The 15,028-nt window shown below is 39.4% G+C and overlaps 2 protein-coding genes across 2 annotated transcripts; one reads left to right on the top strand and one right to left on the bottom strand.

Annotated features, from left to right (window-relative positions):
• Positions 1 to 759: 759 nt before the first annotated feature.
• On the top strand, positions 760 to 8,628 carry TMEM185A (transmembrane protein 185A). The gene is made up of 6 exons (XM_010190887.1): positions 760 to 932; positions 2,082 to 2,289; positions 4,900 to 4,983; positions 5,919 to 6,095; positions 6,434 to 6,557; positions 8,345 to 8,628. The coding sequence occupies exons 1-6, from the start codon at positions 874 to 876 to the stop codon at positions 8,587 to 8,589; spliced, it is 897 nt and encodes a 298-aa protein (XP_010189189.1). The 5' UTR covers positions 760 to 873; the 3' UTR covers positions 8,590 to 8,628.
• A 4,342-nt stretch (positions 8,629 to 12,970) lies between these two features.
• On the bottom strand, positions 12,971 to 14,819 carry LOC104534412 (uncharacterized protein CXorf40 homolog). Its single transcript, XM_010190886.1, has 2 exons — positions 14,567 to 14,819; positions 12,971 to 13,213 (listed from the first exon to the last, which is right to left on the bottom strand). The coding sequence occupies exons 1-2, from the start codon at positions 14,817 to 14,819 to the stop codon at positions 13,002 to 13,004; spliced, it is 465 nt and encodes a 154-aa protein (XP_010189188.1). The 3' UTR covers positions 12,971 to 13,001.
• Between the last annotated feature and the right edge of the window lie 209 nt (positions 14,820 to 15,028).

Here is a 15,028-nt window from a genome sequence, read left to right as displayed (position 1 = left end):
TTCCCTTCCTATAGCGTGAGGAAATCATGTACTACGTGATTATTTTCTGATTGGTGGTGGTACAAGCAGTTGCTGTGCCACTGCTCTCAAGTGTTCCAGATACCCTTATTCATTCTTAGGCTGACTAGTTAATGAAATATATCAACATAACTATTTTAAACTTGTAAGCACTGTCCTCAGCGTTGCAGTTAGAAACTTCACTCTGTCATCAGTAACTTTATTGAAAGTTTAACCTGTTGGATGGTGCTTTTTGACTGACTGTAAAAATTAAAACCAGACTCAGGAGTCTCACTTACTACAATATGTAGTAGTTTTTTATCTTTAGTTAAAAATAGTGTGGATAAAATTACATGAATTTTTTTATGTTCAAAAGTTACATCAATCTTACTTAACTTGTATGAAAGAACATGTTTTTTAAAAACTTGTACAGCTGGTGTATTTCTGAGCCTCTAATAATGCAGCTCCTGACCAGGTCCTTGTGGGAGGGCACTATTTCTAGATGTCCATTCATTTTGTCATACAGGAATGCTTTTGATGTGTTCCCTTGAAGCAATGGTTTTATAAGTGAAAGAGATGACATGTGCTGTGTTTATGATGAAATACTTGATTCTTCAGCACTGATTTGAGTCTTTGCAATGAAGCTTGATGCACGTTTTCTGTTATGAGGCATCCTGATTAAATTTCAGCTATGACTGACTTCCTTGTTCTCTGTTCACGTTAAGCTAATTTCTGGCTTCTGTTTGTTTTTTTAATAGCAAATTTCTTATTTACGCCTGCCTGCTGCTTTTCTCTGTGTTGCTGTCTCTGCGTTTGGATGACAAAATTCAGTGGAGTTACTGGGCTGTATTTGCTCCCATATGGCTGTGGAAGTTAATGGTGATTGTTGGTGCCTCAGTGGGAACAGGAGTATGGGCCCGAAACCCACAGTATCGGTAAGTTGAGGATGTTCCTTTTGCAAAACAGAGGGAACATAATGTGTTTTCCATGCTGAATCAAATTTAGAAATAGTTTTTTTTAAACAGCATAAGATACAGCATCCAGAAGGTCTGTTTTCAACATACTTAAAATAATTTTTTGGCTTTCTCCTTCGTGTGCACATTAACTTCAGTGAACATATTGATGAATATTCAGCAGTTCCTAAATATGCAGTAAACATAGAATTTTTTCAGACTTTAGTTGTAGTTTTATAAGAAATATTCAAGTGGTTTAATACACTAATATAGGCAAATGTGTTAACACTTGGATAGCAAGATGCTTGTGGGTACAAATCCTGTAAATTCCTTTTCATTTTTGTCCAAGTTGTTGTACACGGATATTTTGCTTGTCAGTTTAGGGTAAAAGAACTTTTAGACCTTTAAATAAGTCAGTGTTCACTTTTTTGGTAATTGGAGTAGGATGTGAATTTGCGCATGGTAGGAGAAAAGAAAAACTACCTTAAATGAAGTGCAATCAATTCAATCCTGTCTGCAGTGAATATAAAACGAAAGATGTGCACAGGTCTCACTCTGATACACTGTGTTATGTGGTTCAGGTCTTGTTTGCCCCTTCGAGTAATGGTTCTGCTTGGGTAGGAGAAGTGTGGTTTCTCTGGGTGTGCTGTTATTTTACAAGCATTTTACTTTGTAGTCATAGATAATATTCTGTTTCAAGATGCTGATTTTGTTGAATAAAAACATTCTGGGAAAAGATGTTGATTCAATGAAAGCTGGTGCAGGAACCGAACATAATTTTAGATGTAGCTTATTCCCTAACAGCCTGCGAGTGTAATAGCAAATGAGAAAAAGTAGAAATTCTGTTTTATCTCTCTGCACAGCTATGGAATCCTTAGAAAATTCTGAAGTTGTAAAAATCCCACTGCTCCTTTTGAGTAACAAATGTGCAGCTTTATGGGCAAGAAGTCCCGTTGCATCATCAGCAGTGTGGTTTAATAGCAGCTACTTGGGCATAATGTGTCCGTTTATTAAAAACAAGTGCTAATGTCTGCAACTTAGCAATTGTAAACAAAGCGTCGTGGGATGTTAGCAGGGTACTGTGCTTTCTTACTGAAAAGTGGACTGAATGCTTCCTTATCCTCTCTTCAGAGCAGAAGGAGAAACCTGTGTGGAGTTCAAAGCGATGTTAATTGCAGTGGGCATCCACCTGCTGCTGCTGATGTTTGAAGTTCTGGTGTGTGACAGGATCGAAAGAGGAACTCATTTCTGGCTCCTGGTCTTCATGCCATTATTCTTTGTGTCCCCAGTGTCGGTTGCAGCTTGCGTGTGGGGATTTCGACATGACAGGTCTCTGGAGGTAATGCTTCCTTGGTTATGTGTAAAGTTTGTGGCAAGACTCTGTATCAATGTAGTTACAGTTCATCCCTTAGTGAAGCATTGTATGGATGACTGCATTTGTTGAATTAATTGGTTGCACTGACCTGCTAGAGTGAAAAATCAGGATCGGGAATAATACAGTTTTTCCTAATATTTTATATTTTTTTTCAGCTACCAAATTGCAGCATGTTTTAAACGTGGCTTTTTGCTATACTGTGTCAAAATAACTCGCTGCAAACTCTGCAATATGGATAATATTAAACACTTAAACAGAAATTACTGAAGAAAATTCTGCTGATAGTAAGCGCTATCTGCCTAAGTCCCTAGGCAGAACAGAACTTCCAGAGCTCTAATGGGGGTTGAAAATGTCTTACTATCCCAACTTGTGTGTTTGATCTTTCTTTAATTGGGGAATGCAGATGGTAGGCATAAAACAGGAGGGTTTTATTTTCTGTCTCTGTCTTCTTTCTTCTCTACATTACTCCTTTTGGTTTTGAAAGAACTTTGCAGGGATTTTCAAGATCTTCTGACGGTTGTGGTGTTTTGCTGTAAATTTAGAATCCTTATTGATTTTTTTGTTTGCTATGTCCTCACACTATCCCATAACAATTGAAAATCCATATGTAGATGAAATTCGGCTTTTTCAGGCTTGTTCATTTCAAGAGCATATTTCTCTAACGTCAGCATACAAGTTTCTGTCTACAGAAACATTTTTGTGAAGTGAATGTTAGGATCGCTGGTAAACTGATACCTTAAGTTGTCAATTTAAAAATATTGCAAACAGAATTTCATTTGCAGAGTTCTCTTCCCAATTCACCATTCCTAAAAGTAAAACTTGTGTAGCAGGACTTGCCTTCTACCGGATGAAGCTTGGTTACCCATTGGTTTACAGATGACTGCACAGCTGCTAATTACTGGCAGAAGAAATACTGGGACCTGCTCACCCTTAAAAGGCAACAGCTGTCTCACAGAAAATAAGTTCTGCAGTTGAACTCTAACTCTTTTTTAACTATTTTGTCATCTTCACTTAGTGCTGTTTTACACTGGGAGTATTTCATTATTTCCTTTCCATTTGCTAGAAACATAAGAGGGGCCTGTCTTTAATCCAGGGTATTAAAGTTTGGCATGAATAATTAAAGCAGTTGTTAATCTAGGATTGTTTTCATAATTATTTAATCTGAAAATACATTGTCTGCTTGTTCCTATTCTGAACCTGATGAGCTGATCAGCAAGTCCATCGTGGGGTTTTGTCTATATAGCATTGTGGACTCAGATAAAGCTTTCTTTCATGTGGTGTTCTATTTTCACAGTCAATGAAGCACTATTTATTTAAGACATATTGAATTCATTTAATTATGAGCCTAGCCACTCCAAATACATGCACTTGCCATATATAGCTCAAATGTTAACTTGATTCTAAAGATTATTAATAGCAATTGATCCTGTGACTTTTTTATTTTTCTGTTTGCTCTTCCAGTTTTCAGGTTGCTTGGTCTTCTGCTTGTGTGGATTTTTGGGTGGCTTATTCTTTTTAGAAAGCCTGTGATACAAAATCCTTTTAATTCTATTTTCCAGTCTAATTTACAGTAACCTGTACTTCAACATCGAAGACTTCAGTGTAATCTGAAGTAGGCAAGTGCTGGCTGCCTGTTGGATTTTTGACAACCTGTGCTGTGAATTTCAAAGGCTTTTATCCAAGAGATCACAGTACACAATCACGTTTGCTAATGAAGAATAGCATGTAGTGTCTGCCTTCTGAGAAACAGTAAATTTCAAAGATGTCTTACATCCCTACATGTTTGGCCTTTTTTTTTAAATGGAAAATATTTCTAACTTACACTTAAGAGCTTCAGTTAAGTCTTTTCAGATCGTAATTCTTTGCTTGATCTTTGAAATTCCTACCCATGTAGGGTTGCCCATGAACTTTAGAAACAGAATCTTGCCAAGTGCGATGATGTTTCAGTGTTTTACTTTGTTCAAGCTAGACACAAACTTCTTTTTAACAGTATAAGTTAGGGCTAGTTCTCATAATAAGTAGGGCACATGAAAAGCTTTCATCAAGATTTTTAATGAGAAGTATTGTGTTTCTGTATTGCCTCAACGCCCAAGTGTTTTCGGTGTAACTTAAAATATCTCTTAATTATACAGAAAATGGTTACATTTGGATGTCATCTTCCACTATTCTGTGTTTTCCCTCCAGATACAGCTGGGACTTTAAACTGGACTGTTGGTAGTTAAACCCATGTGACTTTCATCTTTACATTACTGCAACTACTAAATGATCTCTTTAAAGATAAATTTTGCTAGTTTTAAATTTAAATGCTTTTTACTACTTGTTAATTTAATTATAGGTTGGTTTTTTAATACTAGGAAGGCCTTTCATCAGGAGACAGCTGCCTCTACAGCTACACTATTGGGATCACAGCCTCCCAAATTTAGGGATCCTTAGTAATAGCTACTCTAAACGCAAATGATGTTTCTTATTGCAGTGATAAGCACAGAGTCAGAAGAGTCCTTTGACAGAGTCTTTGGTTATCTTGGAAGTAGCTTTCTCATGCTAAGAGTTAACTAATGTATTTTCTTTTTCCAGCTGGAAATCTTGTGTTCAGTCAATATTCTACAGTTCATATTTATTGCGCTCAGACTAGATGAGATCATCAGATGGCCGTGGCTTGTATGTAACAAGTGTTTTCTTCTTATCCTTGTGTAAATGTCAACTTTCATAAAGATACTTACTACAGGGAACAGTTAGTGTGCGATCAGAGTCCATGATAGCATTTTTGCTCACTTAACAATCCTTCACTGAAGGTCTGGCATGTGGAAACATGGATTTTTTTCCATGTGGTCATGGGAAACAAACAGAGGCTGTTCTTTGGGCATTTCATCTTTTGGAGGAGAGGGATGTGCTGTCAACTGCAATTAATCTCTCATCAGTTGTTGAAAACCAAAAGTTTCCAGTGGGAACACTGAACTAGGCATGAAAATGATTGGTGAGTTAGGGAATGTGCTGGTAAATAACTTGTTTTATTTGTTGTGTTACCAGACATGTAAATCCAGTTATTGTGCAAGAGGTCACTGTCAAAGCTGCTGAGATCTCCTGGCCCAAGTGCCTTTAGAGTACAAAAGTGCTGTTTCTGTGTCTGGGTTTTTGTAAGGTACCATAAAACTGATAATCTGACACCGTTAGGACTGTGCTTTCTATTTTCCAAAAACCTAGGAAAAGGATCTAGTTTTAGAAACTGTTTGAAGTAAGGTATCCAGTGTAAAAAATACTTGCTAAAATGAATTTCAAATGCTGTTTGAGCCCACATAACATCACAGAAGTCCTATTGAACTACATTTAAATTGTTTCTGCTTGATGGAGTTTACAGAGAACTGAGGAACTCAAAAGAGCTGATACGGCTTACAACAGATTTGTGAAGCTTTTCTGTTAGAATAGAGATTATATTAAAGAGATTTAAAGTTAGTTATAGACTTAAAATTATTTTTCTTGTTTGGACTTCATATGTAGTCTTCCTTTATTTAAAACACCCACACCTGAAACAAATCAAACTGATGAAAATGTACTCCTGTGGGGGTGGAAAAGCAGTTAATTTCTTTTTCTTTCAGGTGGTTTGTGTTCCCCTGTGGATCTTGATGTCCTTTCTGTGTCTGGTAGTGCTCTATTACATCGTATGGTCTGTGCTGTTCTTGCGCTCTATGGATGTGATTGCTGAGCAAAGGAGGACACACATAACAATGGCTGTCAGCTGGATGACGATTGTAGTTCCACTGCTCACGTTTGAGGTAGGAAAAAGCATAACGGGTTTTATGTCTCTTGTTCTTTTTTCAGTGAGGGATGAATGTTGCGTTTCTTTTGGAAATTACTAAAGTGAGAATACTGCTTTTTGGTTTGGAGTAAAATATTAACAGCAAATATGAAAGAAAAACAAGTTCTTTGTTTCTTTGAAGTTTTTTTAAGTAAAATATGCAGCACATTGGAATTGTAAATACGTGTTTCTGCAAAATTAATTTTCTTCTTCACAGATGTGTGAAGTTAAAGATCTGAGATCAGCATCTGTTTTAATGAGCTTGAAAGTGGGTATTGCAATTATACTGACATGGTGTATTTTTTTCCTATTTAGATCTTACTAGTACACAGACTGGATGGACATAATTCTTTTTCTTTCATACCCATATTTGTTCCTCTCTGGCTGTCACTGATAACTTTAATGGCAACAACATTTGGACAAAAAGGAGGAAATCACTGTAAGTATTTGAAAGTCATGGAAACAGCTTGAAACCCGAGGCTTAAATGTTTTCAGGTGATTTTAGTAAGTTTTCATTGTTCATACTGTCTCTTGCTTTTCTTTCTTTATTCCTGTGAGAGCATAACTTCTGCTTGGACTCAACTTGAAATCTTAATGGGATTTTAATTGTACCTTAACCTTTTACCCTTCCTTATTTCAATGGGTTTCATTCTCATGGGACGTGACTGGATCTTTTTACTCTGGGTTCTGAAAATAGTGTAGCACCTACCATGTTGAATTAGCATTTGTTCTAGTAGCCTTGAACTATTGTTCTCTCCCTCCTGTTTAGCCAAAGAGTGCTCTTGTGCTGCTTGCTTCTAACCGGAGTTGCCTGAGTGGCCAGTGCAGATTTACTGGGCTTTTATCCCCACCACAGCTAGCACTGCCAAAAGCAGCATTTGCACGTTCAGCCATCTGATGTTACTGAGCCAGTGCAGATGAGTAGCTCATGTTCCTTGTTGACAAGGCAATAAAATTTGTTAGGATTTTTCAGAGTTGAAAGAAACCAGCTGTGATGTTTGTGATATAAACTCACTTCAGTTTTGGTCCAATTGTGAAGTATACTCAGAATTTCTTTTGTCGTGATGAAGCTTGTCTCCATACATTTAGTTTACTTTAATATTGTCATTGCATGGAAAATTGGTACTGGTGATTTTTGATTTTTTTACAATGTATGCCCTCAATAATTTATGGCTAAGTTAGTCTTTTGGAAAGCCATATGTCCATTTTGTAGGGTTAATAAATATTAATGTAAACTCTTTAAAAAGTAGTCACTTTAGGTGAGCCGCAGAAAACTTGCATGAAAGTCCACCTTTAAAGTGCTAAGCAAAATCAACCAGTTGGCCATGAAGTATAATCACTGCAAAAAGACTGGTTGATGGGATCTTCCCTGGGAAAGGTTTCATACTTTGCTTTCCTTCAGTGTGGAAGACTTGACTTGGGCAGGCTGTTCCTTTTACCACTGACCTTTGGTATTGGTTGACAGAGGAGTGCAATCTGCTGAATCACAAGGGCCACTTACTGAAAGGCTCTTTCCAAGTCTTTGCATGTAGCAAAATACATAACAAACACAGTGCATACTGTTTTAGCACAGGTAATACCAAGGATGAGATGCTCCCATCATCACATCTTTGGCTAACAACAAAAGTATTTGGGGAATGCTGAATACTTACATTTACTATCTGTGTCTGCCTATGCCATCACATTCCCTTTAGCGGTGTAACCTTGTGTGTATGAAACAAAAGTTGGCGTGAATGTCTTCCCATGTAGCACTGATTGCTTTGATTGAAATGCAAAACAAAAGTTGGCGTGAATGTCTTCCCATGTAGGACTGATTGCTTTGATTGAAATGCAGTGTCTGTTTTTGTTTTTTCCTGTGTACTGATGTGACTTGATGCTGTTTAAGATGTGCAATGAAATGGATTCTTGCTGTGGTGGTATAGCTGTAATTTATGTGTATGGATATACGCACACAGAGGCATGCAAATGTATATGTGTATATATTCTGTATATGTGTATATATTCTGTATATGTGTATCTATTCTGCCTGTGTATCTGTACATAATCTGAACAATAATGCTATTAGATGATAGGTCTAAGTAACACACTGAGAAGCAGCACTAACAGATTTTATATTGTTCGTATGCAAGCAATCACGAGAACTTAAATGAGGTTGCATAGACTGCTTAATTAAATTTTCATTTTTTTCTCCAAGAATGTGAAATTATTTCCTGGGTTTTTTTTTAGGGTGGTTTGGAATTCGCAAAGACTTTTGCCAGTTCCTGCTTGAAATTTTCCCATTCCTACGAGAATATGGAAATATTTCTTATGATCTTCATCATGAAGATAATGAGGAAACAGAAGAAACACCACTGCCTGAACCACCGAAAATTGCACCAATGTTTCGAAAAAAGACTGGAGTGGTCATTACACAGAGTCCTGGAAAATACGTGATTCCACCTCCCAAATTAAACATTGATGTGCCAGATTAAGACGACAGTAGCATATTAAACTTGAACTGGGAATCAGCAGACAAATGTATTTCATCTCATGCCTTGTCCCAATTACTTTAAAATACGTATTGCTGAATCAGCAGCTTGGATGACACAAATCAGATCTTGAAGATAATCTGAGAGCTTTTACAGAGATATGTGGTGGTGTAATTTGTGAACCTTCCTAACGGGTTGGTTGCACGCTCGCCTGTATAGTATTTATATGAACATTTTAGCAGTGTAATATATTGTTTAAAAGTCTTGTCCTGTACAGTATAAGTATTATCTAAAAGTATTTTTTTTAAAAACCCTGTATGTAATGCCTATGCTATTCCAGGTGTCTTAGGTCCTAAATACACACTTGATTTTCATATCTGTTTTAAATGCTTTGGGGATGACTTAGTATAGCACCTCCTTACTTCTTTTTCTTTTCAGCCACAATCATTGTCTTAACAACAGAGGCACAGCAGTGTTGCACTTCTCAGGCAAGACTGGAAAGCTTTTTGCAGGGAAGAAACAGAATGTGTAGCAACTTACATGATGTTTTTCGTTAGCTATGTAATTTTTCATATAAGTATTGCACTGGCTTGGGAGTTCAGTGTTGCTTTTGTTGCTGTTCCAGCTTCACGCTTCAATTCTTCTTGAGCAGCATGTATACCATTCTCCCATTAGATTGGGTATTTAAGAAGCTGTTCCCTCTTGCATTGTGTGTGTGGTCTATGCCAGAAACATTAGTTGTAGTTTTTACAGCTGTCAGTTAGCTGGTATAAAGACCATAGCTTGGTCTTCAGTACCAACTTTGTGTTGGTATAAATGATTAAACACTTCAAGATAGGAGTTCATTGGTGTTGGTACAGCATTTTCTTGTTTGGAGGAAGAGCTCCTTTGACAGATTGTCTTGGACTTCCAGGTGCTCTAGAGAAATTTAGTTCTTGAAGCCTATACTCCAGCAGCTTATAACAACAGATGTTGGGTACTTCCATATCCTTGCAGCTGCTCTTTCTGTTCAGGTGAACCCCCTGCTTAGGTAGCTTAATACCATGGATCATGTTTCCTTAGCGTTAGCATGGCAGTGAGATGACAGCAAAGAGTGTATGGACTACACTCGTGTGTGAAAGGCACGCACCTCAAAAACTTCAGAGGTATGGTCCTTTTCTTTCCAACACTGCAGACCTCCCCCTTTTCCGTGGACCTGCTACTCACTGAAACCCAACACAGCACTGTCCTATCACTACACTTAAAATTTCACTGTAGTTTTATTTACTTTTTGGTTCTTGAGGTAAAAAAAAAAATCTGTAAATGGACATCAACCTATTAGTGTGTCTAGAGGAGGGTGAGCACGGTGATGAAGGGTCTCAAGGGCAAGACTTATGAGGACTGGCAGAGGTCACTTGGCTTTTTCGGCTTTGAAAAGGCTGAGGGGTGACCATTGCTGTCTATAACTTCCCCAAGGGGGGCAGTGGGAGGTGCTGATCTCCTCCCTCTGGTGACCAGTCAATAGCACATGAGGAAATGGGATGAGGCTGCATCAAGGGAAGTTCAGATTGGGCATTAGGAAAAGGTTCTTCACTGAGAGGGAGGTCAGTCCCTGGATCAGTCTCCAGGGCAGTGGTCAGGGTACCAAGCCTGGCAGAGTTCAAGGAGCGGCTGGAGGACACTCTCATGTGGTTTAGTGGTAGGTAGTCCTGCGAGGAGCAGGGAGTTAGACTGGGTGATCCTTATGGGTCCCCTCCAACTCCACATATGAAAAGTAACAGGTGCTATTTAGCACTTGCTGCTGCTGCTTCATGTTGCTAGAAAACAAGATGCTGCTGCTTTGTGGTGTCAGGGCAGCGCAGCACAGGTGTCATGGTGATGTTCCAGAGTTGTCCCCTGGGACTTTCAGTCAGTTGGTGACTTCCTTTCAGCTGGCTGGCTGGCAGGACAGTCTAGCTGCTAGGGTTTGGCTGAGAAACTTACTCAAATTGAGAAAAGATAATTAAAAATGGAGCTTTTCTCATTGGAAATGTCACATGATTCTGTTCTGGCCAAGGGAACTGATTCATCAGCCTCAACTTCTCTTCATCCAGTACGTGACAAAGCAGTTTTTGATGCTGCCTTTGGACACCCAATTAAAGAAAGATCTTCACAAACTTTGAGTAAGCAAGCCTGGTCAAAAAGTGAGCATCAGGATTCCTCTGAGAGCAATAGCAAAGGCGATGCCTGTACATGCTTCAGCTTTCTGAAGAATCTCTGGGATGCTGCAGAATATGATCAATTTGAGTCTGTTTGGTGGGGTAATAATGGAAGGTGTGTAGTGATTCATGAAGAATTGTTCGAAGAGGAAGTACTAGCAAGGAAAGGGCATCTGAGAATTTTTGAAAGTGAGAGCATGAAAAGCTTCACTCAATCACCTCCAGCTGCATGGATTCACCAGAAAGCTATGTGATCTTCCAAAACTGGGCTCGCGCAGTGACTTGCTAGTAGAAGAAACAGCTAGGGAGGTTTGTTGGATCCTCTGTGTGCAAACCAACTCTCAGAATATTCTAGTGGGACACATTTCTGTTCCAATGAAAGAAGCATTTACTACAGAGGAGTAGCAAATGTGTTTTGCTACGTGTCTTGCTGTAGCAGATAAGCAGTTTTCTGTGCAGTTTTCTTGTGGCATTTCCTGAAGGCTGAGAAGGTCCATGTCAGCATCGTATACATAGTTACCTAAATGTTAATTCCATGCCAAAGTTACTGAAAAGTAATGGTATTTGGGTTTTAAAATCAGTTTGTAGGCTTTTGAAAATCTTATGCTTCTCTGTCACTAAGCAACAAAAACACAAGGCTGGTTACTACTTAACAGGACTGTATTTTATTCAGCTTAAACGTCAGGTTTAGAATGCTCCTGGTAGTAATTTTTAATATTCACACTTTGGCAATTAAAATTCTTAGTTCTTTTCTCTTTGTGGTTTCCAGTCTCAGGATGGTGGCAATTAACTTTTTTCCTTTGCATTTCTTAGTTTTACTTCTACAACCCAGATTTTAGAAGACATCTTCCACATCTGCTATATCAGCAAAGCTTTGGTCCAGAAGAGCAACCATATACAGGATTTTCACTTTACAGATGTGTGTGCACACCGCCAGAAAAGCAAACCAGATGTTGAGCTTGTGTGGGAAACCACTTCTGAGGAGGAGAGCGGTCTGCTAATAGCAGGTCCAAGGGAGAACGTGCACACCTCTGCACCCAGGGGGTCAGTGCCTGCCAAGTGACATGCTAAGGCAGCTACCCAAGTCAGATGTGCCTCTGTATCTGCACGGATCACCACTTTGACAAGTTCAGACCCTGCAGCAGCAGTAGGCAGGGAGAAGCTCAGTTGTCTGGCCCCCTCCCTTTTGCTGCAGCAGAGCAGCCCCAGCCCAGCTGGAATCCAGGATGCTGTTTCCGCTCCTGCTTCACCAGGTCCTGCCATGCCCAACAGTCCCTTTCCACCCAAGCTGGCACCTCCTGCCTGTCCAGCTGTGCTGGCAGCAGCTACCGCTCTGCCTATGCCAAGGCCCTAGGGGCAAACTACCATACCACCACTGCCCAACTGGCACTTGTGGTCCAAACAGCAAACATGCAGGCAGCGGCCTCAGACCCCAACCTGGGGCACATGCTAGGTACCTTCCACAGCTCTTTTTGAAGTGACATTTGTGGTTTTATTAAGTGTTCTAGTAAACCATCTGAATACAAGACCTCTGCCCTGTCCTGTTCTTATAGCCATGCCTGCACCTGGCCTTGGACCTCGCTCCAGAAAGTGAAAAGGATCTTCACTGTAATGCAGGAGGTGAATTTTGAACAACTCTTTAAGTGCCAAAATGAAGGACTTACCTTTGTTACTCTTCATGTAAGTTTTACATCTACGGTATATAACAAGCACCATGTGCAGAAACCTCACCTAGCAAATCTCTGCCTCTGTTTGACAAGCCTCTAGGACTGGCTTCATCTCAGATGATTTCTTTCTCAATAATCCCACAAATGTAAGGTTAGGACTGAGACAGAAGTCCTATTACTGATGGCAGCCTGCTTTCAAGCACTGTTTTTCTGCAGGGTCCTACAAACTCTTTCCTCCTCGTGTAATCAGAGATGTTTGCATCACATGGTTGTATTTACTCATGTGTTAAAATGGCACACAATACATCAACCAAGTCTTTAAAAAAAATTGCATTTACTTAGTGTTATTTATACAAGAAAAATCTAGTAACCCATGAGTATTTTCCAGTACTGGTCATAAAAATTACATCGTGCTTATCTTGCCTCAAAAGAGCACTTTTTAAAAAGGTCTTTCAAACAATTAGTTTTGAAGGGAATCCTAAAAAAACTCACTGGTGTTCCAGATGCCTACTTGTGAATTACAAGTGTGCATTTAGGCAGGAAAATTAATCATAAGGGGCAGCACCTACGCTTATGAAGGGATCAGTTCTTCAGGGATGTCCACCTGCCACACACCTGTCCTCCCTCTGGCCGGAATCGGTTCCAGGAGCCATCTTGGGTTTGAAACAACAGTCAAGTATTTCTGTTCTAGATTACTAAGGACAGCTTTGTCTTCCAGCTCCAAAATCTTTTCAGGAGGCAAGTTGTCTGGATATAGTGATGTCTCTCCAATGTCAATTAATCCTGTAGTATAAAATTAAAATATAAAATTAGTTGGTTGATCTCCTAGAGAAAAGTTTTCCAAAACTAAACTCCCCAGAAGACACAGAGAACAGCTAATTTGTTCCCAGAAGAACGCAGTGTGAAGCACGCACAACTCAAACCAGTGTCAATGCCTGTCTGTCTGAACTTATGTCGGTGAAGAACAGGTGAATTCATCCCATTCACAACTCAGTGATAGAGAATTCTGTTAAAAGAAGCCTGCATATAAAGAGATAGAGCTGCTACCAATAGAGCTGCTACCAAAAGTCCTGAGCTACATCTGACCTCGAAACATTTTCATTAAAAATAAAACTCTCTGCTCCTATCAGGACACTGTTAACATTTTAAAATCATTAAACTATCTTTTTAACGTCACCAAAGGGAATGTCTATACTGTTTGATGATTAGAAATGTTAAAATAAAGATCAAAGAAGCCTTGATACTTGATACCTACTCCACAATTTAGCATGCAATTTATGTCAAGGTTGCTAATGTGCACATTACATAGTACCTAACCATTTTCAGCACTATAGAACAAGAACAATTTTTCGGTACATGTGATAGAAGTAATGTGTTGTGCAGGAATGGGTAAGAGTATTCAAATAAGAATGCAAGATGCTGTAACACAAGATACCCACAAGAAAAGAGTGTAAAATGATTGCTGGATAAAAACTTTGAAAGGATACAGTGCAGCAACATACCTTGTATTTCAGCACAATACAAGGAACGCCACTCCAGCCTAACTTTGTGTTACAGAAACAAACTTCACTGCCCAAGTAACAGCAGCAATGGAGCATTTGTAGAACCGAAATAGGATTTATTTGTGTAATGCTCCAACATGACATGCAAAGCACTGCAACGTCACGACTTCACTTGACAAGTACTATAAAATTATTTCAGCAAGAGTTCCTAACCTCTGAATACAAAAAGTGTGAGCTTGACATTTATTATCATGAAACAACATAACACGCAACCCACTTCATATGACTGCACAAGTTAGCACAAGTCAGTTTCATTTATTGTACAGACTTCAGAGTTGTAGCCTGAAGTTTTTACTAGAGTTATGTTAAAAACTGAGGTCTGACTAAAATTCTTTATCCTAAAGGTCAGATACTTAACAAAACAATGAAAAAGAACAAATTTTATTTACAACTTCCCTCATGGACCTCAGCTTACAGTGATAACGAATTGAAATAGCAGCCCAGGAACCACTACTTCAAAGGAAGTGTTACAGCACTGTTACAATGAGCAGAACTGTAAAGCAGGTGTGTATTGCACTGAAGCAAGTTAACGGATTGAAAGCTTGCTTGGAAAATATAATCCAAGGCTGCTTACCTGCAATAACTCCTCTGCCAAATTTTTCCCCTTCAGCCAACAAATCTTGCACTTGTTTTGGTGTCATACCAAACCTATCTAAAAGAATTGCTCTCCATGTTTCATCTTCCCAGTCCTTAACAGCTATATGGATAGCAATGGTGCAGTTCTTGTAGTTCGCTAGCAAAGGACGCCAGCGAGTCTCTACTGTTTTGACTTTGTTTAAAACTAATCCCGCGTAGGGTTGTCGGAAGGAAAGGCAGCCAAATTTCATCGTCTTCCTTGAATCGGAACCAGTTTATTTCCTATAAACAAACAGACGCCGAGATCAGTCTTTGCAAACGTGACTGCGACCACGACAAACCCCCAGATCTGTCCAAACAGCTCCTCCCGGGGGAGGCGGATCGGCCCCTCCTCGGGTCTCAGGCTGCAAAGGCCGGCCTCCAGCGCGGCCCGGGCACAGACCGTGCTTGGCTGGTGCCG

This window comes from Mesitornis unicolor, unplaced genomic scaffold (genome assembly GCF_000695765.1).
Source record: "Mesitornis unicolor isolate BGI_N332 unplaced genomic scaffold, ASM69576v1 scaffold13068, whole genome shotgun sequence".
Classification (NCBI taxonomy): Eukaryota; Metazoa; Chordata; class Aves; order Mesitornithiformes; family Mesitornithidae; genus Mesitornis; species Mesitornis unicolor.
Note: the sequence above shows the minus strand (reverse complement) of the source record. Positions and strands in the feature narration are given on the sequence as shown.